At 60.2% G+C, this 24,792-nt stretch overlaps 1 protein-coding gene across 2 annotated transcripts in view; it reads left to right on the forward strand.

Moving 5' to 3' along the window:
* Positions 1 to 24,792, forward strand: part of ZBTB16 (zinc finger and BTB domain containing 16) — a 60,653-nt gene that overhangs the window by 29,892 nt on the left and 5,969 nt on the right. For both annotated transcript variants that reach the window (XM_074560858.1, XM_074560859.1), the window contains exon 4: positions 8,420 to 8,506. In XM_074560858.1, coding sequence (XP_074416959.1) covers positions 8,420 to 8,506 — 87 coding nt within the window. The remainder of the gene's footprint in view (positions 1 to 8,419; positions 8,507 to 24,792) is intronic.

Genomic DNA, 24,792 nt, shown 5'->3' on the forward strand with positions numbered 1-24,792 from the left:
CTGGTAATTAGGTTTATTTCATTTTATTTTTTTTTTTCAGAGTTTGTTTTCAATTCCTTAATTGGGGAAATATTTTTCTGGGCTAAGAGCTCGGAATAACAAACTCTGCGTACCGCGGGGCTGCTTGCCGTCCAGCCCTGCTCGTGGCGTGAGCATCGCCTTCGCTTCGGCTCCCGCGCGTGGCCCGGCAGCGTGTTCCCCGCGTACGGGCGCCCGCCGCAGTTTCATTAGCACAACTGCTGCGGAATTAGGCGCTCTCTGCCTAATGAATCTAACTAGCAGGTTCACATGATGCAGGCCCTTTAATTAAATAGATAGGGAAGGGCTGGAGCGCGGCGCTGGTGGGAAGGCTTGTGCTCTGCAAGTCAATGTAGGCTGCTGTTCCCCTTGGGCGTGCAGCCCCACACGCAGCTGGGGGGTTTAATGGGGAAAAAAAAATGCAGGTGGCCCCCGGCCCCCTTTGCCGGGATGTAGGTGGGGGTCCTCGTCCCGCTCCGTTGAGGACAAATCACTCGGGGGTGGCAGGTGCCGCAGCCAGAGCTGTGCCTTCGCAAGGAAGCTGTGTTACATTTTATATTTTGATCTGTTCTGTTATCTGGTTTTCCCCCCTCTATTCGTATTTCCTTTTCCCCCTCTGCCCCTCGTCCGCACTCCCCGGGGTGCCCGCAGGCAGTGGCCGGTTGCTGGGGCTGGTGCCCGGGATGCTGGTGTCCCCCCCGACGCTGGGGTGCAGGGTGCTGGTCCCCCCCTGGTGCTGGGGTGTGGGATGCTCATCCCCCCCATCCGTCGCCGGTCCCCAGGATGCCGGCGACCCCCTGACATTGGGGTGCAGGATGCTGGGATGTGGGGTGCTGGTCCCCCCCCAAGTGCTGGGGTGCAGGATGGTGGTCCCCCCCTGTCCGGTGCTGTTCCGTGGGATGCTGGTCCCCTCTCCCAGTGTTGGGGCGGGGGATGTAGGTCCCTCCCAGGTGCTGGGACGCGGGATGCTGGTCCCCCCCAGCACTGGGGTGCAGGGTGCTGGTCGGTGGGACGCTGGTCTCCCCAGCACAGGGCTGACTGGGGTGCAGGTTGTTGGTCCCCCCCCGTCCGGTGCTGGTCCGCGGGATGCTGGTCCCCCCCCTCCGGCGCTGGCGCGCGCGGCTCATGTTTGTTATGGTCGCTTTGGCTCGCGGCCCGTCCTTGGCGGGCGGCCAGCTTTGTGGGTACAGTATGTACAGTGAACGCCGAGCCAAGCCTGTCATTGCGCGGGATTAATTATTTTTTTTTTATTATTTTTTTTTTTTTTAAATCCGGCTGGAGGGGGGAGGCGGGGAGAGCTCTGCCCTGCTCTCGCAAACAGCCGCCGCGAATTCCAGCGCTGTTATTTATTAAAGCAGGAGACCTTTGCACCTCTCCCCTCGCCTCCCCCCTCCGCCGGCCGGGATGAGGCCAGGTTGTGCCGGGGCGGTGGCGTCGGGGCTGGTTCTCGGGGCGGCGGTGGCTCATCTCTGCGCCGATGGGAGAGTGTCGGGGTGGGATGGCTTGTGCCCCCCAGGAGCCCCCTCCTCCGGCAGCCCCCCATGCCGAAGGTGGCAAATGCTGGGTTTAGTGGTGGGTGGCATCTCCCTGGCCGAGCGTTTCTGGGAGATACTTGGTGCTAAAGGTGCATTTAAATTAATGAACAAGTCGGAGACCCAAGTGGGGGGGGTCGCGGTGCCCCTGCGTCGTGGCGGGTGCTCGGCAGTGTTATCGCTGCAGCCTCGCAGGTGCAAGGTAAATCCGCAGCCAAATGTTTACACTCCACTATAAAACGTAAATATAAAGCCCTTAATGCCATGCAAAGCCTTTCCCTACGTGCTGCCCAGCGCCGCCTGCGCCTGCTTGCCGGAGACGCGCGCTCCAACCTCTAAAGGCGCTATGAAGAGTTGCCCCCCGCCCAGGAAAAGGAGCTGCCGTGGAAAGCGAGGTGGGAAGCCCGGCTCGTTGTGGTGCGGTGAGAAGCGCCATCGATTCGGCCGGGGGAGGCCGGTCCCAGCCTCGCCGCAGCCTCGTCCGAGCCGGTGCTTCTTCACGGCCTGGGGTGGCGGTTACCAAACCGCCCGCTTTCGCTTGGGTTTATCCCAGGAAGAGGGAGGGAAGCGGGTGTCTGCTTTTCCCCCGCTGGCTTTGCCTCTCCATCCCGCAGGAGCCACTGCCGCGGTCCTCCTCCGCCCCGGGCCGCGCGTGGGGATGCCGGTGGATGCCCGTGGGGATGCCGATGGGCAGCAAATGGGGATGCTGGTGAGCAGTGTGCGGGCAACGCGCCCGCAGCCCCCTGCCCTGCTGCCAGCAGCTCCCTCCCCACCCAAATCCGCTCGATTCGTCCTCTGTCATCAGGAGGGGGGGTGCAAAAGCCCTGCGGGGTGAGGGGCCGGGCTGTGCTGGGGGAGCGGGACCCGACGCGCCGATGGGGACGGTACCTCGGGCAGGAGGGAAGGGCGCGTCCCCCCGCCCGTTTTCAGGGGAGGGGGCTCATCCCGACGCCACCCGTCCCTCTCGCGAGTGTCGTCCCCCGCTCGGCGTTATCTCCATGGGGCGCCGGTGTCCTGGCGGTGGGGGTGAGGGCGGCTGCGTCCCCTGGCCCCCGGCGGCTCCCCGGGGCCCCCCCGCCCCGGCTGGCCGCCGTCCCGCGCTCGGTGCCGGGTGATGTCAGCGGCCCCGCCGGCAGGTCTGGATGTTCTGCCAGCGTTCCCGCGTTTATGATCATCCGCAGATGTGCATCCAAGAACACACTGTACCCACAGCAGAAATTAATGCAGGCTTGACTGCCGGCCAAGCCGCGCACACGGGGGAGAGGAAGAAAGAAAACAAAAACTGTTTAATGCTGTTTATAAATTATACACTGGCTGATGAAAAATACATTTCTCTCGCCCCCCCTCCCCATCCTCTCTGCCTCGAGAGCCCGAGCTGAGACCAGAAGAATATGGTTTGCTTTTTAGCTCCTGTTTTGGCTGCGTTCCTGGACCCGGCCGCTGGGTCCGAGCCAGCTGCTTTCTCCCCCCCCCCTTGCCCTTACCTGATGAAATAGATTTATTTTTCGCCCGCCGCCGCCTCTCCCCGCTCCCCTCTTTTGGCTTCCCCTTGTTACCGAAGGTGGGGTGCAGAGCAGGGGTGCCGGGACCCCCCGCGCCACCCCCCCGGTACCAAACCCACCCAATGCTCATCCATCGCATTGAGACCCCTGGACGCGCGCAGCCATTGCCGCCCGCCCCCCCTGCCTTTCTGCCCCAACTTCCCAAACTTCCCCTGGGGTCACGGCGCCGGAGACCCCCCCGGGCTGGGGGGGGGGAGAATGGGGTGAGAGCCCCCCCATCCCTCCCCCTGCTCTCGCCAGCCATTTACGCAGCTTTTGTGTTGGGTTGGGTTTTTTTAATACCGCTAATGTTTATCATTTGCCCAACAGGCTTGACAGATTTTGTTTCCTGTCGCGCGGCGGCGAAGCCCCCCCCCCCCGTTGCCAAGGAGCCGCCTCCCCGCACCGTCACGGCCTGATTTGGTATTCCGCGCGCGCCCCGCCGCATTTCTGTATGCAAGACAAAGTGTTTTGATGGAGGACGATTGCGGGAGTGTCTGGAGGCTGTTTGGAGTTTTATGGGCTGTGCAGGACGCGCCGCGCTCGCTCCCCGCGCGGGGCCGAGGGGGCTTTGGGTGGGCGCTGGCGTCGTGCCCCCCTGCCAGGAGGCGGCCGCCGGGGAGAGCAGCGCCCGCGGGGCGGAGGAAAAGGGGGGAATTATGTAAGAACCTGCCTGGTTTTTGCTCCTGAGCTCAAAATCTGGTTTGGGGGGATTTTTTTCATCTATGACGATACCCCCCCGGCTCTGCCGGCATGGGGGCGGGTGTCACTGGCTGGCCGCTGATGTTGGCGGTGGCTCTGTCCCCCGAGCCCCCGCCCCATCATTCCAGGTGCTTTCCCAAGCCCGGGACGTGCTGCCCGGAGCATCCTTCCCGCCAGAGCCGCCCGTGGTCCAGGGATGCTCGTGGCGCTTGGGCGGGAGAGGGGCCGAACCCCCCCCCGGCGTCAGCCCACCGTCGCGCTGGGCTCGGGAGCCCCTCCGAACCCTCTAAAGCCCGCGCCTCGCTCTTTTCCTCCTCTTCGGTTACTGCCTTTGGATGGCACTCGGGGAAAAAAGGAGGCAAAGCCGTCCGCCGCCCTGAACCCCAGCCTGCTCGGCAGCCGCGTCCTTTTTCGGCCCTTCTTGCCTTTCTCCGGTCTCTTTTTCTAGCGCAGAGGTTTTCACGACTGTCTCTTCCACTTGGGTGGAACAGGGGAGAAGGGAAATAATAATAATAATAATAAGAGCAATAATAAAAATCAAAAAGCAGCTTGATGTGGGCAAAAGAAGAAAACAAGAGAATGGGGTAGAGAACAGGCTAAATTTAAAATTGTAATTGGCTGACTTCCACAGGCTTGCGGGTGTTTTAATGACTCATAATAACTTCATTTAAAACCAGCTGAGCAGAAAATAGATTGGAGAGGAGCCTCAGGCCATTATGGATTTGTTTTTTTTTGACAAGCTCTGTTTTCGGCAGCCAGGAAGGCACTCGCGGAGGGCTCGGCTGCTTCGCTCTCCCGAGTTGGTGGTCTGCCCGACAGAGATTGTATAGAAGCCGGGGCCGGCTCTTTTTCTTTTTTTTTCCTTTTTTTTTTTTCCCCCTGATTAAAAATAGATGCCTTGAGGTATTATTTTAGCATCACTGTGGTTTGGTGCTGCTTTTTTTCTTTGCACTTTTGATGTGGTAAATGGAACATAAATAAAATTGTTTTTGAAATTACTGAATTAATTAGGTAGTAAAGCGACGACAGTGCATAAATTTACTTGGCAATTTTTTTTTAATCCATATTTCCCACCCCCCCTCTCTCCACCTTCTTGCCAATTACAGCCTGTTAATAATATATAATCCCAAATTTTTATTAATCCCTTGTGCCGGGGGAGGGAGGGGAATAGATGTCGTGCCGTACCGGTGGGGAAGGGCCGGGGTGTTGCTGCCACCGGGTCCTCCCTGCCACCGGGTCCTCCCCCGCCGTCCTCGGGAAATGGCCGATTTCCCATCCTCCTCCTCCGGATGGTCGCGGCCTCTCTTTTTCCTTTTCCCTTATTCTTCCCTGGGCTGGAGTTGGTGTTTTCGGAGCATCTCTCCTCCCAGCCCCGTCGGCCGGGGAGGGGGATGCGGGAGAAGGGGCTGGTGGGGAAGGGGACGCGGCGGCGGCGGCTGCTCCGGCGGGGAGAGGGGTGGGAAACGCAGCCGTCGAGGGGCTGCAGCCCCGCAATTAAGGGCAGGGCAGTGGCGCAGGAGCCGCGTTGGGGCCTTTTACTGCTTCCTACCATCCAGCACGCTAAAACGGGATCCTCCAGCCCCATAAAGTCATTAAAGTGAATGGGCGCTGGGAGGTACCGCTGGGGTGAGAGCGGGTAGAACTGGACGAGCTCTGGCTTCAGACCCCCCCGGCTGAGCCCGGTGGGAGGGGAGGGAGCCGGGAACCCCGACCGGGGCTCATGGGGGGCCCGCATCCTTGCCGGGGACGCTTGCAGGGGTGCCCGGGGGGGTGCTCGTGGGGATGCTCTCAGGGATGCTCCCCATGACCCTTTGGCGCATCCCGTCCCCAAGAGCTGCTTTGAACCCCGGCAGCGCTGGCCGGCGCCGGGCTGCCCCCTTGCCTTTCTTTTGGGGGGAAATGGGGTGAGCTGAGGCCTGCCCCTCCGTGTCGCCCCACTTCGGGGGCACCGCGGTCCCCGGGCAGCGCTGACCTTGCCGGGGGGGGGACGCTGGGGCGGCGATGACTCTGCAGATCACGCTGGACGGAAAAAGCAGCGGCTCCTCGTCCGCCTCTGGCTGCAGGGACCTTTATTAGGAAGGAGCTATAAATTTGCTCGCGCCGATATAAATGTACGGCAGGGAGGTTGGTGCCAACCGCGAGGCTCGCGCCGAAAGCGCGGCTGATACTTGGCAGCACGCGGAGTCCCGTCCCGTCGGGAAGATCATCTGGAGATATCTATATACTGTAGGCGATACGAGGCGCTGGCTAAAAATACCCTCCCCCCAACTCGTGTGTACGTTTGGAGAGGGTAATCGTTTCTCTGGGTGGCGTTGAGCGCGCGGGGAGAGAGCGAGAGGGAGCGAAGCGAGCCCTGACACAGGCGCTGGATGCGCTGCTTTCAGATATGTCCTGCTCCCTGTAATAACAAACACCGAGCCGTGGTGCTGGGTTTTTTTTTTTTCTGATCCCTGTTATAATAAGCTCAGATGTTGGATGACATTTTTCCCGGTGACTCACGTAGTAAAATTAACCTTGAACTATTTACATATTCAATCGCCGCCCTCCCTCCTCCTCCTCCTCCTCCTCCTCCCCTCCCCGCGAGCGTGTGTACATTACAGGAATTCTGGCTCCGTATCAGTTTTTGTTTTGCTGATGAGAAAAAAAAAAAAAAAGAGAGAGAGAGAGAAAAAAATTCCCCCGCCTGGAGTACACATCTACTTGAGGGAAAGAACACGCAGTCCTGGCCTTTGGAAATTGGCAGGCGGCGTGCTGTTCCCGCGCTGATAAGAGGTACTGTAAATAAAACTGTACGGCAGCGCCTGCTGTAAAATGCCCCGCGTCTGTACTCATTGTTCTGACAGCTCCGGCTTTTTTTGGGTCCGCTGTTTTGGTACACGCTGTGCTTCCTTATGTAAGCCAGCGCGCCCGGCTCCTCCCGGCGTTCGCCCTGTTTATTTTCGCCTGGCCAAGGAATTTTTTCTGTCCCCCCGCTCCCGGCCAGATGCCGGCCGCCTTTGCCCTTCCTGGCCGCGGCCCCGCAGGGCTGCTCTGCGCGCTCGGGGGGCACCACCAGCACCCACCTGCCCACGCGAAATGGGGGCGAAAAAGGCAAACCCCGCCTTTGGCACAACCCCGGCGTGTGCCAGCCCCCCAGCCCAGCCTGATCTCGGGGGGAGGACCTGTTGCTGCCGTGTCCCCGCGGATATCCAGACTTGGGGGCGGTGGGGCTCGGGAGAGCATCGAGTGGCGATGGAGAGCCATTGCCTTGGCAACTGCCGGCTGCGCATCGCCTGTGCTGGGCGGAGGGTGGCCGTGCCCTGTCGCTCCCCATCCCCTCGCCGCTCCCCGTCCCCTCGCCGCTCCCCATCCCGACGCCGCTCCGGCAGCTTCCGCCATCCCAGGTGGTCTCGGAGCCCTTTACCCTACGCTCCTCTCCCTGCCGCGGGTACCACCAGCAGCATCCGCACGGTGCTCCGCAGCCCCCAGAGCATCCCTTTCGGCACGTGTGGGCTGAGCTGCCCCCCCGGCCCTCCTCGCGTCCCCCCCCAGAGCCCTTTCAGTTTTTGGCGTATTTATCCCTTTGCGAGCGGCCATGTGGCCCGTGCACACTCGGGTTGTTTTGAATGCAAACTTGACATCACGGCGAGGGCGGCGGAGAACAACATATGCACAGTAAACAGGCAGACTGTCGTATTGATTAACAGATGAGACCTCTATTATCGATCAACGCTTGGCGAGAAAATTTATCACTTTTAATTTCGCCGCTGCCAAATATTTCTGCCTGCGAGCCAGCCGTTACCGAGACAATTTAAAGGCGAAGGAATTCTCTTTTTAATGCATCCCGTGTTACCCCCTCCCTCTCTCCCCGTCGCTGTTTCTGTGCGCCTTTCTCCAAATCCCGTCTTGTTGGGGTGGGGGGGGGGGCAGGAATGGGGCAGGAGATGCTGCTGGGACCCCTGGAAATGGGTGGCAAAGGCCGCTCCGTCACGCTCAGCTCCGCGCAACAGCTGAATCAAACCTCGAAATCTAAGAAATGGGTCCGCAGCTTTGTCCCGGCAGCGACGCTTCGGACGTGGTGTGTATCGTTAATCTGCTTTTATCTGGAAGTTACTTATCTGCTGCCGGGCATCCTGTTTTTTTCCTCGCCCGAACCAGCAGCACATGTTGATAGTGATTTTCTAAGAATTCCCCCCAATACCACATCTCTCTCTCTGATAGTCGAAGACGCCTGCGAGCTTCGCACTCAATCGCGGCGTCTCAGCCGTGTCTCTGGCCAGACGCATCCCTCGGGTACTGCCCCCGGGTACCATCCCTGGGTACCGGCAGCAGCGCCTGCCACGGGAATGGGCAGGAAACCAATTACAATTAGATCGGTTACAATGCTAATGAAACGTATTGATGTTTAATGATTTAAAAAAAAAAAAACCAAAACCACCACCCAAATATTTAATTTCTTGCTGGCCAGCAACTCTTCGTTGTGCTGTTATGTGGAATGGGGACCACGGGGTTGAGCAAGGCGCTGCTTTCCGTGGCTGAGCGGGGGATGTAGAACACAAAACCCCGCCGTGTCCCAGGTCCTGCGGGTGGAACGATGCCGGCAGCAACGTCCCCGGAATAACCCTCCTCTCCCCTCTCTCTCCCCAGCGGGCGCCAAGGCCCTGGTCTGCGATCAGTGCGGCGCCCAGTTCTCGAAGGAAGACGCCCTGGAGACGCACAGGCAGACGCACACCGGTACGTGGCCCCCCTTTCCCTTCCCCTTCCCTCCTCGGCGAGGCGCGGTGGGGATAGATATCTGGGCTGCCATTGGGACCTTTCGCCCCACCGAGAGATTAACCCTTTGCGGTTCCCGCTTCCGACCTGCCCGGGTCCGTTTCTTGGCTTTAATTTGGCTCAGGTAAGTCGGCTGTGTTTTCTGCTGGGCTCCGAACTGGAAATGGCTTTGTTCTTGTGTTGGTAATGCCCGTGTGGCGGTTGCAAGGGCGTTTGCTGCTGACTTCTCTGCTCTGGTTTTGCTGGGCTCGTAGCGGGGATGTTGGCGGAAGGAGGAGCACGACCCAAGCGCCGCTCACCCGTGTTTTCTCAAGCCATGTGCACCAAAATTTGACCAACAAGCTGGCACTTGGCTGCCGTTTCAGGTTTAAGAGAAGCTTCCCAAGGGTTAAATACCCTTGTCAGGAGTGTTTGGATGCTCGGGAGCCCAGGAGCGATGAGCTACGAATCGTTTGCAGACCCCAGCCTATGCTGGTAGTTGCGTTCCCATCTTTCAAGGTGTTTATAGGGATAATTGCGTTGCGTCTGGAGCTCTGGGCAGGTTTTGTTGCGCTGCGAGTCCCTGCGGACGGTCGGACGGCGCAGTGGGTGTGCGCGTCGGAAGGGATGCTCAGGGACCTGGGACCCAGGGAGGGGGCTTTGGGGAGGGAAGGACCCAGCTGTGCCCAGAAGACCTCATTCCCTGGTGCTCAGACGCGTTTAAAACCCCAACCAGAGAAGCGGCCATGGGCGAGCCATGGCACTCGGGCAATTAACTTGGCATCTTAGCACCGGTGCTCGACAGGAGCGAAGGGTCCCCAGCTCCTCTGCCACTGAAACAGGGGCGCAAGGCAGCACTTTGCACCGCACCGTGGCGTTGGTTATTGCTGGGCGTTGACACGTGCACCCGGGGAGCGATGGCGCAGCGAACGTGCGGTGATTTCTTCCCTCTGCCAGCGACGTGCCGGCCCTTCCCGAGCAGCTCTCGGCACTTGGCCCCCGCCACGCTTCGCCTCTTGCGCCTCCAGCCCGCGGGCAGCACAAGGAGCCCTTTATGCACCTCCCCAAAGCCACCTTGCCCGGGGAGGGTTTGCTCCGGGGCTCGGGGGAATTCGCAGCTGGACCGTCCCGGGTGGAGCCTTTCAAACCCCTAAAACCCCGGCTGGGGCAGGGAAACGCGCCCGCTCCTCCCCGCGCTATATTGGGAGCAGTGTGACTGAGCACAGGCTCCTCTTTCAGTGCCGAAAACCCTGCGAAATGCCACAAATGGCCACGTTTGCTCTGGGAGGCGGCAGGGCTGGCAGGGAGAGCCCGGCCGGCTTCACGCCGGGGTTGGAGGACGGATGCGAGTGCTGCGTCACGGGGCAGGAATAGCTGCGGCCGTCACCCGAGCTGGGAGCCACGCGCTGGCCAAGCTCATAAATTGTAAAGTAATTGCCCTCCTTATCCCGAGTCCTGCGGCAGGAGGCTGGGATTTACCAATCCACAGTCCTTTTAAAGCGGGTGGTGCAGCAGGTTGAGGAGGAGACAAGGAAGGACGACGCTTGTGCTGGGGCAGCCGAGGGACAGACCCTGCTCAGAGATGAGCGACCCGAGCCCGGGCAGGGAGGTGAAGGTGGCCGAGCAAACCGTGTCTGGCTCCCAAATTCCATGTGTTTCCCAGATGTCTTGAGCGTCCCGGGGCGGTCGGTGGGAGCCCAGCTCCCCCCAGTACCCGGGGCTCCATCACCCCGGGTGTGACATCGGGAGCGGGCGCCTGACGATGCCTGTCCCCAAAACCATCCCACAGATGCAGAGCTGAGCACCGACACGGTTTCTCTGCTGACCTTGATGCCTCTGCGGGGATTAAAGGCCCTTCGGTTGCCGCAGCGCGGGGGCTGGATGGGGCCAAAGCTCAAAGGGCGGCCGGGCAGCGGCGTGGGGACGCGGTGACCCGGGCGCAGCGGGTTTGTCATCGCCAGCCGTAAACACCGAAATGAATCGCTTCCTCTCCTCGGGTGGCACGCAGAGAGCCCGGCCCTGGCACGGACAGCATCCCTCCCCTGCCTCGCTATAATTAACCCCCTTCCCAAATAACGGCATCTCCCAGAAAGGATTTTTTTGGGGGCGTCCTCCCTTCACCCTTAGCAGCAGGTTGGTTGGGGAAAGACCTTCCAGCTTTCCATGTGAAAAATAGCCCTTTTTTGGTAAATGTGCGGGTGGGTTCATTCAAGGGTGGCATCAAAAACTGCGCGGGGTGTGTCTGGCACAGGCTGACCAAATGCGCCCGCTTTGCTCAAAACCGCGGTGTTTAGGGGCGGATGCGGGACCCGTCTGCAAGACGTCGCTGCCTCTGCGGGTGGCCTGCAGCTGGAGAGCTTTTCTGCAGGGGGTGGCCGAGACGAAGGACTTGTGGTGTTCCTTCTCAGCACGTGGGGCTGTTTCTCAGGTGCACGGTCAGCATCCGGGACGCCCCTTTATCTCACATTTTTTTCCCCCGTTCCCCTCGCTGCTCCCCCAAACGATGCCGCAAAGCACAAAGCCAGCCCTGGCGTACGTGTGCTGCGCCGAGCAGCGCCCGGCTCTAACAGCAGAACACCTACGCCCTGCTTTCAGACGCGAGGTAAAAAAAATACTAATAAATGAAGGAAAAAATAGTTTCTGCTTGTAAACACGGAGCTGGCTGCGCGCTGCCAACGGCCCCATGGGCTCGGGGCTGCGACGCCCTCTCTGGGCGTCCGCTGTCCTTGGCCCCCGTCCCGCGGCAATAGGAAAAGCAGCAACTGTTTTGGCTCATCTTCCAGCAGCGTGAGCTCAGAGAGCCTGGAAAATTCCTTACCCTTCTCCTAAAATGTAGAGGAAAAAGCGAAATGCGCTGAGGAGGCAGCCCGAGTGCCCCCCAGCCAGTGCCGCCGGGGCTCGGGACGCTCGCGCCGCCGGGGTTCGTGCTAACGGGGCTCGGGCTCGCCGCCTGCTTTTATAAATATCAGAGGTGACTCGTCTCGGGTGTCCTCCCGTGTGCCAGGGCAATTAACGCGCGCGAGCGTGTGCGCCCTGGGCAGCCGGCGGCGGTCCGCGGGCCAGCACGCATTTACTCCTGACCCAGTTTCACCTGGGCTTGCTCGGCGCCTAATATAGACTGTATGTTCTTCGGCACGTAGTTGGCTCTTTGATTTGTGGGGTCGGCATGCCCCCGGCCGCTCCACGGAGGATGTGCCGGAGCCTTTGCCCACATCCCCTGCCTGCATCCCTCACCTGCATCCCTGCCCGCATCCCTCACCCGCATCCCCTGCCCGCATCCCTCCTCTCCGTCCCCTGCCTGCATCCCTCACCCGCATCCCTCCCCTCCATCCCCTGCCTGCATCCCTCACGCGCATCCCTCCTCTCCGTCCCCTGCCTGCATCCCTCACCCGCATCCCTCCTCTCCGTCCCCTGCCTGCGTCCCTCACCCGCATCCCTCCTCTCCGTCCCCTGCCTGCATCCCTCACCCGCATCCCTCCCCTCCGTCCCCTGCCCGCATCCCTCACCCGCATCCCCTGCCCGCATCCCTGCCCACATCCCTCGCCTTCCCCGGCTGGCGATGCCAACACCAGGACGCAAGTAGGAGAAAAGAATTAATAAAACCAACGTGTTACTGAAAATTGAAAAGCTATAAATCTTCCCCCCTGCCTTTTTTTTTCCTTTTTTTTTTTTTGCTGGGATGTTGGTAGCGTTTTGATTTAATAGTTGGCCAAACACAAGGGTCTATTTTATTCAGAGTTTACAGGCCTCAGGGCTGTTATTCCTCCAAATTTAATAGCATTGAAATTGCAGGGTTGGCGATAATTTGCCTATCACTTTCTGCTCTCCCATTGATGTTTATTGTCAGCGGGATGGAATCTCAATCCGATTCACTTAGATAACATGTCTGTTAAACATTTAGATAATTGTGCCATCATTAACTTGTCACATTATTTTAGAGATTCAAAACAGTCGTGCGGTATAAGCGGAGGTACAAAGGGAGAAAAATCCGGCGCAGGAGAGCAGGGACCCGGGAGGAGGCGGTGGGATGCCCCCGCGGCCGCTCGGGAAGCTCGGCCTTCCTCCGCCTCAGCGGGGCTTTATCCGCTCTTTTTGCCCCCCAAAAAAGTATTCTGCTCCTGTTCTAAAGGCGCACTGAGGTACAGAGTGATTTTTTTTTTCCACTTTTTTTAACTATTGTTATTTTTTAAATGCCAGAGCGCTTGGCTTGGCAAGTAGCATCCCAGCAGCCCTGCTCTTGGCTGGGGCGGGCTGCGGGGAGTCGTGGGAGCCTGGGGGGATGCAGGGGGCACCGCGCCGGAGCTGCGCTGGCACACGGGCACGCCTTGTCTCTCTCTCTTCTTGGCAAATTTACATTTAGTCCAATTAATTACGTGTTTGTCTCCTCTCCCTTCTTTTGCTTCGCTTTCTCTGCCTCAAAATCGTACCCACCTAAAAAACGCCAGCGGCGCTACAGGCGTCACGCCGCCGATTGCCGTGTTGGGAATGCAGGTTTGTGAGCGAGCAGCACGGAACGTGCAACTTTGGTGACATGGGCCATAAATTCTGTGGAGACATAAATTCCGGTTGCCGTGGGCTCGGCGTGGCGCCGTGGCCAGGCCGGCTCTGCGCCGGGATGCTCCGGGCTTGCCTCAGCACTGGCACTTGCCACCAGCAGCCGTCCCTGTATCTGCCGTGTCCCTGCTCCAGCGGCTCGGCCTCACGGGATGCGATTCCTGCCCCTCTGGCTGCATCCCTCCCCCGGCTCGGCCGGAGCGGTGCCCGGTGCCCATCTGCAAGTGCCAGGCGCTTCCTTACCGAAGCCGGCCCCGCGTCTCCCCCCGGCTGCCCCGACTTTCTATTACCGTTTCACGGGGCTCCTGAGAGTTTTCAGAGAGCGGCTCGATGAGGCTTCTGGGGGAAATACCGGCGGATAGCATTTTTCTCCGTAGCTAGAGATACTGCACTGCAGTATTAAGTACGCGTAGAGGTAATTATCCCTCCCGTGCTCGCCTCGGCTCCCTGGGCCCGGCTGGGGGAGGACGCGCGGGCGATGCGGCCCGGACAACACTTGGCGGGTTTTCCGTCGGAGGCGAGCGCAGGGTTCAGATGCTGGGCTGCGGGAGCGCTCCGCAGTGCGCCGCCGGCCCCCGACGCACCGGTGGGAGGCTGCGAGCGTGGCCGCGGAGCTGAGATGGGCTTTGGTTCGGGCACGAGGATGACGGTTCCTATGGAGGAGGCGGGAGTGATGCCAGCTCCGCGATGCGCCAGAATGGAGAAAACTGGTGCTGGGTTCAAACCGAGCTTAGGAAACAGAAGCGGTTTGCATGTGGAGGGTGCAAAGACTGTTCCTGGCACCTTCCAGCGCCGGCAGTGCCCAGCGGGAATCCTCAGCCAACCTGGGAAAACTGGATTTGGGGCGGGGGAGCTGCTGCCAGAGGCACCTCCGGGGTTTGTGGCTTCAGCAGCAGCTGGAAATGCAAAATGCCGACAGTAAAGACGCTTTTGTGACCGCTGTGACATTTTTGGGTAGAGGCGTCCGACTGGAGCCCGACGTGCCATGCGCAGGCGCGGCAGCTTTTGCGCAGCATTGCCTGCAAATGGATGTGTAAAAACCGTGGAAAAAATACTCCGCGCTTGATTTTGGCTACTCGAGAGGGAGCGGGACTCGCTCTCGCCAGCCTCGGGCCGGGGCAGAACCAAAGGGAAGCGATGAGCCGAGGACGGGCGGAACCGAGCAATCCCAATGCATCCAGAACGCGAAGCCGTGAGTGTTTTAAATACTCTCGCAGACAGGTTTATTTGCAAAAAGGACTGAAAACGGTGCGAGTGGAGGGAAGGAGGAGGCCTGTGTTCAGCTGGAGCCCGCGGCCGCTCCGGTGCTTCCCAGCTCGTGGCCCGGGTGCTCTTCCAACACCAGTTGGTGTCTTCAATGGAGAGTGGCTCTTGCAAACGCTTATTTTGATAAAAACAAGGGCTGGGACAGCCGCGCTTCCCATCAGAAGCCTCCATCACTTGGCAGCGTCATTCCTGGTGCAAGGGCCTGTCCCGTATCCGCTGGCTTTGCCGCCGGCCACCTCCGAGCGCGCCGGGAGCGCACCGGGAGCTCACGGCGCGGGGTGGTCAGCACCGCCGCCTCGGCCCCGGCCCGTCCGGGCGGGCGCTGGGGGTGCGGGACAGAGCCCCTTTGTCTGACAGTAATGTCCTGTGACAGCGCCTGAAACCCGAGTCCCGCCGCGCATTCCCGAGGCCGGGAATTTCCCCACCTCCCGCCCCGCCGCTTCTCCCACCCTGGCAGCGGGCGGTGGGGAAAATTCCCGGTGCCGCGAGGCCGGGCTTCGGACGATGGGCGGATTTGCCGAAAACGAGCCAGGAGCTGGGAACGCCGCGTGTCCGCGTCCCAGCCAGCGGCCAATGGCCGGCCTTTAATTTTCCTGTGCAAATACTATTTAAAGCGCGATGAGAAAAGCCCTCTCGCTAAGCTACGGAGAAATCTTTCTTGTCCTTTAATTCTAGATGAAGGGGATTAGTGTGAACATATTTAACCTCTGACCCGTGGACAAAAGCATTATCAAATTTAGTTGCCGAGTGGCTCCCCATTTAACCGAACCACTGCCGTATCTCAGCAATTTATTTTTTTTCTTCCCTCCCTTGAAGGCTTTAAGGTCCATTGTTGAGCGCGGGGGGACCTGGCCGCCCTCCTCTGCCCGCCTTCGGGGGTTTGTCAGAGGGACAGGGAAACCGGTGGTGTACGGTCACGGCCAGAACCCGCGGGGGCTTCCAAAACCCAGCGATTCCCCCAAAAAGGCAGAGTTTGCCGCAGGTCGGGCTGCTTTCTCCCTGTTTTCTGGGCGCCGGCCATGCCATGGCTCGTGGAGGATGCTCGGCCATCGCTGCGGAGCGCAGGGAGATGCCTCTCCCGGTCCTTCGGCTCCGGAGCGGGAGGGAAGAGGCTGCGGGGCGCTGTGAAGGAGGGACAGGGGCGGGCGAGGGGGCGGCCGGGGTCTCCTGGTCCGGCGCAGGAATGCTGAGAGGGGCCTCCCGTCCGCAGCCGGTGTCCGTTTACAGTGCATCTCTCATAAACCCGGCGGCGGGGGCGAGGGCAGGGGGACCGGCCCTCCTGGTATGTGATTGATTATCTGGTATTTATGCCATTGAGGACTTTTCAGCGGCTCGGGGTCAGGGGGTCATCTCGTGTGTCTTGCTGCAAATCCGCTTCCTTTTGTACAGTGCGGGCTGGGTGAGCAGACACACAAAAACAGCTTTTTCTTTTCCTTGGGAAAAAGGGGAGGGGGGCGGGCTGGTGTCAATGAATTTTTTTTTTCAGCCTTTCCTGAATAGTGTCCTTTTTAATTCCAAAGAACTTTTAATTAAAAGTAGCAGGAAAGTTCATCTCGACAAGGTTTAACTTACCTTAGCAGCTACTTTTGTCCCCCCGGGATTCGCGTCTCCCCGCTTTACAAAAAAAAAACCCCACAAGAAACGGGGGGGAGGCCGCTCTCGGTACCGTTTCGCCTCTCCCCGGGTTTACCGAGAGGGCCTTTTCATCTTTTCTCTTTTTTTTTTTTTTTTTTTTAATGGTGGGGGTGCAGGAATAATAAGTGGACGCTGCGATTCCCGGCTTTGTGCCTCGCGGCCGCCGGTCACCCCACTGGCCGTGCTCGGCCGGGGGTGGCTGCCCGCGCCGCCAAAAGGGTCCTTTCATCGGCGTTTCCTCGGCGTCTCCATGGGGTGGGGGATGCCAGAGTGGTGCCACCCTGGGCGGGAGACCCAGGAGCGGGTGGGCGATGGGCGGGCGATGGTGATGCCGACGGTGGTGGTGATGCTGGTGACCCGTGGGGTGGGATGTCACAGCCAAGAGGCAAGCGCAGGGGCACCACGGAGGGCAGGACACAGCACCGCTGGCTAAGGGACATCGTCTGCTGTCCCCAGAAACCCTCCTGGCAGGGAAAAACACGCGCCCGCCCTGAGGTGCTTGTTGGAAAACACCCACGGGGGAGGCTGTTTGGCCAAAAAGAGACGGGGGCCGCCCTCGGTGGGCCAGAAACGCCGGCCAGGGCTTCGGCTCCTCGCCGGAGCTGGTTGTTTAACAACAGAGCAGTTCCTAACGCGGGAGTTTAACCGTCACCGGCAAAGCAACAGGGAAAATGCGTTCGGTTTTTGACAGAAAGTTAAATTATTTTTTCAGCTGGTTTCACTCCAGATTCTGATTGGGAAGAGGAAATCTGGGAAGCCGCCGCAGTGGCGACGAGTAAGCGAGTAGATGGCAGCTCCCCTTCTGATCGCAGTTTGCCTCCGGCTGCCCCCGGGAGAAACAGTCCATCCCCAGGATGGATCCGGGATTCTCCAGGATGGAGAGCACTGGGACAGGCTCAGGGGGAATGTCACTGAGGGGAGATGCTGCGCGTAGATACCAACCAGATTAGTGCATTTTGGTAAAGAGATGTTTGTTTTCCTGGAAAAGAGGGTGGCTTTTCCATCTCTGCCTTCGGGGGTTGAAGGAGCGGAACACCGGATTTTGCCGAGGATGATCGGGAGCGATGGGTTTTGATGCACGAGGCTCGTCCCTCCACACTGGGTTTGGTGGCGCCGGCGTCCCCGAGCACCATCCCCTCTGCCGGCACAACGCCGGCTCTGGGGCACGCTCGGTGGCTGCAGAGGGAAATCACGTCCCCCCGCTCATACGCGCTTCTCCCCTTCCCGAGAAAAGTTTTTTCTGTCTCTGCGCTTGCCGTTTTTCACATTTGTGTTAAGGCCGAGTCACTGTCGCTGGCTCTTTGGAGGATGTAAACCGAGACCGTTCACAAGGGTGCGATGTCACCCAGCTCCCCCGGCTCGGCTGCGGGGCCGGACGGGGCTCGAAGGCGGCGTTTGTCCCCCAGCCGAGGCACGGAGTGGCCTTTGGTGACGTCCCCCGTCTCCCGTCAGCTTTGTTGGGTGGCAACGGGGCACAAATGCCGCCATCCTGCACCCTCCCATCTGCCGGGCATCGAGTTCTGGTGTTACAGGGTGTCCCAGCACCATGAACCCGGTGGCACCAAAATGCCCAACGGTGCTGAAAAGGGAAGGTTTGTCCCCGATGACGGGCTCCATTTTTGGCCGCCTGAGCGTTTGATCTCTTTTGGTAGATATTCAGTAGAATGAAAAGGCTGTAGGGGATGTCTTTGTGAGGAAGCTCCTCCAGCTCCAACCGGAAGGCTTGGGGGTTGGCAAACGTCTTCAAACAGCCGTTTGACCTAAACCAATAGAAATTAGGCTCGAAAGCGCAGCGCACCGTAGGTGCGAGGCCTCCGCAGCGCATTCCCAGGCTCGCATGGCGCTGGGAGCTTGGGAAGCTCTCGCCTCCCCCAGTTTGGGGGTGGAAATGCAGTAAGACGGGGTTTGCCCCTGAAAAGTTTGTCTGATTTTCGTTTCCGAGCGCGAGGTTTGGGCGCCGCTGGGTTTCCTCGGGGGGAGGACCCGCCGGTGCTCTGCCGCTGCGGGTCTGGGTGATGCTGAGCATCCTTCCAGCGCCCGGGGACCGCCTTCGGGGGGGGCAGGATGCAGCCGGGGGGCCAAGGCGTCTCTTCCCGGGGCGAAGGGCTGGCGCAGGAGATGCACGGGGGGCGCTCGTCCCCTGTGCGGGGGACAGGAGCACGCCTGGCCCCATGCTGTCCCCGGGGGAGCATCCCTGGCAGGAGCCGCCCGCACCCCTTGGCTCGCGGGCAGGTCCCTGTGCGCAGGCTCAGCATCCCCCCCCGGGGATGGGGCACATCGTGGTCCTCCTCGTCAGCCGATGCCCCCCCCAAAACCCCATCCCTCGATTGACCCCCGTCTTGCCCGGCGGCCGCCTGGCAGCGCCTCAGCCAGCAGTGCGGGTCCAGCTGCCGCCGTGATTGACGCAAAGCCAGTCTATAAATAAAGTCTTTCTCTCCTCTCATAAAGACTTTGCGGTTTAGTTTGCTTTCAAGGTCAAGATCAGACCTTTCTAAATAAACACATATCAAAGGATCATTAGCGGAGCAGCACTGTTAAATTGAGATATTAACTTCTGTCAGCCGCGCGTTTCCTTTTTGTTCTGTAACTCGCGACTGCGGCGGGTTTTTATTATTTTGGCCCTAGGCGGTAGCATCTGGCTTCTGTAGAGACTGTAAAAATTAAAAAGCAACACAAATCATTGCGAGAGAAAAGCAGTAAATTCAATGATAAGAATTTAAAATTAAAATGTTTCGGCGCTTTTATATTCCGCGAAACATGAAACGAATGAGTTGTGTGCCTGTTGCCATAAAGCCGCCGCCGCTAATAGTCGCTGGGCTCTTTCCCTCCCCGCTCGCGCTCCCTCGTAATCGTTCTCGCCTGAGCGACGGCAGAAAAGCGCAGTGAAGGGAGGCGATGATGATGATGGTGGTGGTGACGGTGATGGAGAGGCAGGGCGGCGGGGAAGGTGCCACCGGGGGGAGCGAAGGGCCCCCCGAAAGGCAGGCGAGAAGGGGATGCTCTCGCCCCGCCGCGCTCAAAGGGAGAGGGAGAGGTCGAGCGGGGAGGGTGTGACTAATGCGCCGGGTCACCGGGATGCGGGACCGCATTGTCCCCCGCGTCCAGATGGCCCCCGGAATAAATCACCCCCCGTGCCGGAGCCGGGGCTCAGGGCTCGGCGCCGGGATGCAGAGCATCCTCCTCCCCGCGCATCCTCGCCGGGTGGGGAGCCGCCCCGCGCCTCGCTGCAGGAGCACAAAGTGAAGCCCGTAGGTTTGGGGGGGGGTGTGACGCCCTGTGCCTGCAGGGTCGGTGTCGTACAGCTGCTCTGAAACGCGGGGGTTCTCCGCGGCGCTGGGGGGACGTGCCCTGCCCGCTTGTTGCTGCCCGGGCAGCCGCATCCAGCCCCGGAGGGAAAACCTGCAGCAGAAGAGTCGGCGGCGCCGGCCGCTTTTTAAGAATTAATTTCCCGTAGTCGGTTAAAGTTGGGAAGAAAGCTGCGCTATCTCCGAGTAAATAATAACAATCAAACAAATGCCCCCCTGGGAGAAGTTGCCTTCCATAAAGACGTTAATTAGCGCGCAAGCCGAGCCGGGGAGTCCGGAGGCAGCCCTTGAAACCGGGATGATTTGGTGACTCCGGCACGAAATGTGTGTGTTTATTGCTGGGCGGTTGTTTTCCCCCTCTCTCTACCTAACCGCGACGGCCGCGGGGGCTGTTGGCTCCCACCGAGCCACCCAACAGCACCTTTGTTCCGCGGCTGCACCAGAGCCGCTGCCGCCGCTGCCATCCTGGCGTGACACCCTTAAAAACCCCGTCCTCGGGGTTGCGTCCACATGTGCGCGTCTGGGCATCGTGTATCCTGACAGCGGTGCGCAGGGACGGGCTCCTCCGCACCGCCCCTGGCTCTGCTGCGCCGCTGCCTCCCAAAACCCCGCTCGTGGTTTCGTAATAATCCCCAAAACGGGCGCTGAAACTGGGTTAATCTTCTTACCCCGGGCAGCACGCATTCGCCGTCCTCCCGGGGCAAAACGCAGCCTCGGTGCCACCAACCGGCATCGCCAGGGCCGGGCCGGTGCCCGCTGCTTCTGCCTGTCCTTCGTCACCCATCCTCCTCCTCCTCCTCGGCTTGGCTCCAGCGGGATGTGTGCGGCATCCCCGTCTGAGCCCGGTGCCTTAAGTACATCCCTAAGTCCCACCGGCTCTGAGGGCTCGCGGTGCTGCCCTCGCAGGCATTGTCGGAGCGGGGCGGCCATCGCCCGCCCGGCCCTGGCCCCGCAGCCAGCGGCATTCTCCGGGGGGACGCGGCTGCTGGGGAGCCCTTGACACGCTGGCAAAAACACGCCAAACGTCCCTGAAATCTCCTCTGGGGAGAGACAAGGGCCCTCGGGCTCTGGCTCTGTGCGGCCGGAATGTTTTGGAGCCGCCTGCCTCGCTCCCGGGGATCGCGGCAGTTTTAGCGCGTGTCTTTGGCACGTGCGTGGCGTCAGAGATGGCGTTAAACGTGCAGGTTGAAGGAGGGTGAGTCTTGTTGGAGACCCCGGATTTGCAGGACGGGAGTCGAGGGTTTGGGGGTTTTACGGCGGGTGTGGGAGGCAGTGGCGGGCTCCGCCGGCATCCTTCGATGCCGGAGCCTCCCCGACGCGCGCCTCCGCAGCCGCCGGTGACGGGTTCCTCGTGCTATTGATCGTGGCTGCAGCGCATGGACGGGTCTGCCGCGTTTCTCGCGCCTGGTGGCAGGGCTGCGAGGGCAGGCAGGGGGAAGATGGCAGCGCGATGGGGAGGGGGCAGTTTGGTTTGCACATCCCGGCCTCGGCTCCGCGTGCCGGCACCGCGTTGGGGCTCGGCAGAGGATGCTTCACCGGCACGGTGGCTCCGGTCCCCTCCGGTCCCCCCTCCCCGGCTGCCGCAGCGTCCCCGCTCGCCCGCGCCGGGGGTCCGGGGCCGGCACGGATCCGCTGGGGCCGCGCAGGCGCCTGCACACGCACCGGGGGGGGGGAAACTTGAAGTCAAATGTCTGAAAGTCAGATCCCTTTTTAGTATGAATTTGCTGTATCTCATTCTGAGCACTAATTCCAATTTAATTGCAAGTGGCCTGAAGCCTCTTCAATAGGAGTAACAAATGGTTTGATTTTGTAAACTTCATCAGACTGCATTTTAAATGCGACACACTAGCCCGGCTCGAATGCCAATGAAGCACTGAAGTAGCTCTCTGTTTACTAATTATCCGTTTTTACTTCAAGCCACGCTGGCTGGCTTGTCTGATTAAATCGGATTTGTGGGATAGAGAACAGCTAGCAGAGTTTTCTCTATAGTAAACGAGATTGAAACTATGGGCCGCCTGGCTGCACACTGTAAATTATATTTCCTTTTAAAGGGGACGTGTCGCCTTTCTCCCGCCGGCGCGCCTCCCGCATCCAAAACTCGGCGGCGCGGGAGCGCGCCCGGCTCCTCTCCGACGGGACCCCCCCGTCGCCGCGCGGGTTTGGGTTTTAATTCCTCCCCGGCGGGGGCCGGGGCCGTGCTGGAGGCCGCCGTGCAGCATCCCTCGCCACGGGCCGGACCGGGGCGGAGGAGCCCCTGGGTGTCACGCATCGCGTCACACCGAGTCCTGCCTTGCTTGTCCCTGCATCCCCAGCGCTGCGCGTCTTCAGGAGCGAGCCGCCGGAGAACCGGGGCGTGCAGCTCTAGGGTGGCAGCCATAGGGTTTTTCTCCCTCCGGCAACCATCCGTCCCGAAAACCCAGATTTGGGAGCACCTGCTGTTTAAAACTGCCTCACCCCCGTAGCATCCGAAACCCAACCTGCTCTGGCTCCTGCCTCCGGACCCCGCGGCAGCGCCGACTCATGGCACGCCAGGTCCAGCGGAGATCCCCAAAACCAGGGGAGACGGGGGAAGGTGGCTGCCGAGCGCGGCGTAACGGGGCTGCGCTTAAACCTCCCCGGCTGCTAAGACTTTAATTCCGCAAGCTTGACCTATGCCGCCCCCTCCCTCGGTATCTATCTTTGTGCCTGGGGGCTTTTTATATTTTAATTTGCTTTTGAACATCCTGCAAAATTAATGGCGCGCTCGGGGCCATTGTGCGGCGTACAGTAGAGGGAAGGGCCGGCGGCGCCCGCCGCGTTTCCCGGGGAATGAATTGCTCGCCCGCCTTCACCCCTTTTAATTGTTGACAGTAAAAAGCGTTTAAATGCCGCTTAATTTGTAATCATCTTCCCGCAAAAAGGGGAGAAACCATTAAAACGTCAGGGAAATGAATAAATCCGTCTCTCGCTGGTTTGGGGCGGCGGCGTTTCTTTATCGGGGGTGATTTTTCTTCCCGTGGTTGAGGGCTGGCTCGGGGCTGCTCCGGGTGGGAGCCCAGGGATGGGCTGGGACCACGGCCAAGCCCCGGTGTCGCCCGGCTGCGACCCTGGGCACCCTCTCATCAGCTTTCCCATTTTTTTCCCCACATCCCATCCCCTCCCCAAAGATGGGATGTCGCTGCACGTGCAGCTTAAAGAAACAATAAGTAAGTTCAAGTTAATTGAACGCCAGCAGCGGGACGGTGCCCAGCAGACCCTGCTTGGTGCCGTGGTTCTCGGCGGTGATGGGCCTCCGTCCGCCACATCCCGCTGCTGGGCGGGATGCAGGGATGGAGGGATGGAAGGATGCAGGGATGGAGGGATGCAGGGGTACGGGGATGCAGGGATGGAAGGATGCAGGGATACAGGGATGGAAGGATGCAGAGATGGGAGGGATGCAGGGGTACGGGGATGCAGGGATGGAGGGATGCAGGGATACGGGGATGGAAGGATGCAGGGATACAGGGATGGAAGGATGCAGGGAGGGAGGGATGGAAGGATGCAGAGATGGGAGGGATGGAGGGATGGAAGGATGGAGGGATGCAGGGCCATCTCCTGCATCCTCCGCCCCTGAAGCAGGCTGGCATCAGCCTTCGCGCCCCACGGATGCTCTTGGAGGGTGGCTACTGCCAGGTGCCTCCACGAGCCATGCCAGGGCATGTCGACCTCCCCATTCGGGGTGTTTGTTTATTTACTAATGCATTATCTAAAAAAAAAATATAGATAAAATTTAAAAATGCCTTTGGCGGGTCCTGGCAAGCAGCAGCCCGGGGGGAAGCCCATCTCCCGGGGGACCAGCACAGTCCCCATGGATGGGCCGGTGCGTCCCCATGTCCGTGCACGAGGCGTCTCATCCCCTTTGCTGCCGGCCTGGCTTTTTTTTTTTCTTTTTTTTTTTTTTTTTCAAGCGGGGGCCAATTAGTTTCACAAATGAGGGCCCTACGGTGCCAGGGAGGATTTGTTACGGCCCCGCGCGCCGGCCCGGCGGCATTGTCCTGCCCTCCGCCCCCGCGGGAGCCCATTGTCCCCAGCCCCAGCGGGGGCTGCTGGCGGCAGATTTATCGGGGCCGGCGTCCCGCCGGCCGGGGCCTCCGCTCCGCAGCTGGCCACGGCACTGGGGGCTCAGCCCCGGGGACCTTTGACCCGTCCTGCTGTCACCGCCGGGGCCGCCGAGGGCCGCGGGGCCGCATACCTCTCGGGATTTGCTTCGCACGGCCCGTTCAGGGCTGCCTGCCTTTTTTTTTTATTATTTTTTTTGAATTTTTTTTTTTTTTTTGTCTCGGAGCGTTTTGTCCGCAGCTGCGTGGGGGGCGCACGAGCCCACACCCCCCCGGGATAAATCCCTGCGGAGGGAGAGAGGCAGGTCCCATGCGAGGCCGCCTCTCTTGCTGCTTTTATCCCCGTTTCACTGGGGGGGGTTGGCAGGTTTTGGAGGGCTTCTGGGCAGCCCGCAGCGTGCCTCGCCGGGGCTGGGGCTGAGCATCCCTCCTGGCGCCTCCTGCATCCCTCCATGCAGAGCTGGCCACGGCATGCCATGATGGCACGGTGCCGGGATGGGCAATGGTGGGATGGGGGCGATGGTGGGACGCCGGGATGGGCAATGGTGGGACGCCGGGATGGGGATGACGGTGGATGCCGCGTTGGGCGATGGCGCACACCGAGATGCTCTTGGGGATGCCCGTCACCGGGCTGGTCCCCAGGCGGGAGGTGTGGGGCTGACCGGGAGGATGCTGCCGGCACCTCTCTGTGGGAGCATCCTTCGCTGGCACCTTCCTGCGTGCCTGGCGTCACCGCAATGCCGACACCGCCGTGGTGGGTGGCCCCGGCAGGCTCCAGCGGTGACTCCTCCTCGCCGCTGGGCTCCCCTGGGCTGGTTTTGGCAGCCCAACGAGCAGCATCCCCCAGCCCCGCTGCTCCTAAAGGCAGCGCGGATCCGTTGGTTACCTTGAACATCTTGCTGCTGCTAATGAATTGCTAATACAATTTTCTAGATAATTTTATTTCCATAGTCCTCACATTTTAATGTCTCCAAAAAGCTAGCATTTATTTGCTTAATCTCCCTGCGTAATACAATTTGCACTGACTCATAGGTTCTGAACAATCAGCTATGCATAAACGAAAACAAATTGTTTAATAACACAAGGGTCTGGTATTTTTATTGACGGTGTGTGAGTATCTGGGGTTGGGGTTTTTTTTCCCTGCTTTTACTGTCGCGTTGGTGCAGCCGGTTTTACACCCGCGGTTGGTAGGATGGAGCTGGCGTTTGTGTTAGGGCTCGGGATTGCAGGCAGTCACCCTCGCGCCCCCCCGGGGGGGCTCTGCGGGGTGTTTCTTGGGGTCCCCTTGCCCTGGGCGTCGAGAGGCCCGAGCTCGGCAGCTCCCGCAGGTGCGTGGGGGTGCGGTGATGGCCCGACACCTGCCCTGCCTTTGGGCTGGGGCCTCCAGCTGCCTCCAATGCCATAAAAGCCCCCTTTCCCCCCCCGGCATTCC

Source organism: Larus michahellis, chromosome 17 (genome assembly GCF_964199755.1).
Source record: "Larus michahellis chromosome 17, bLarMic1.1, whole genome shotgun sequence".
NCBI lineage: Eukaryota > Metazoa > Chordata > Aves > Charadriiformes > Laridae > Larus > Larus michahellis.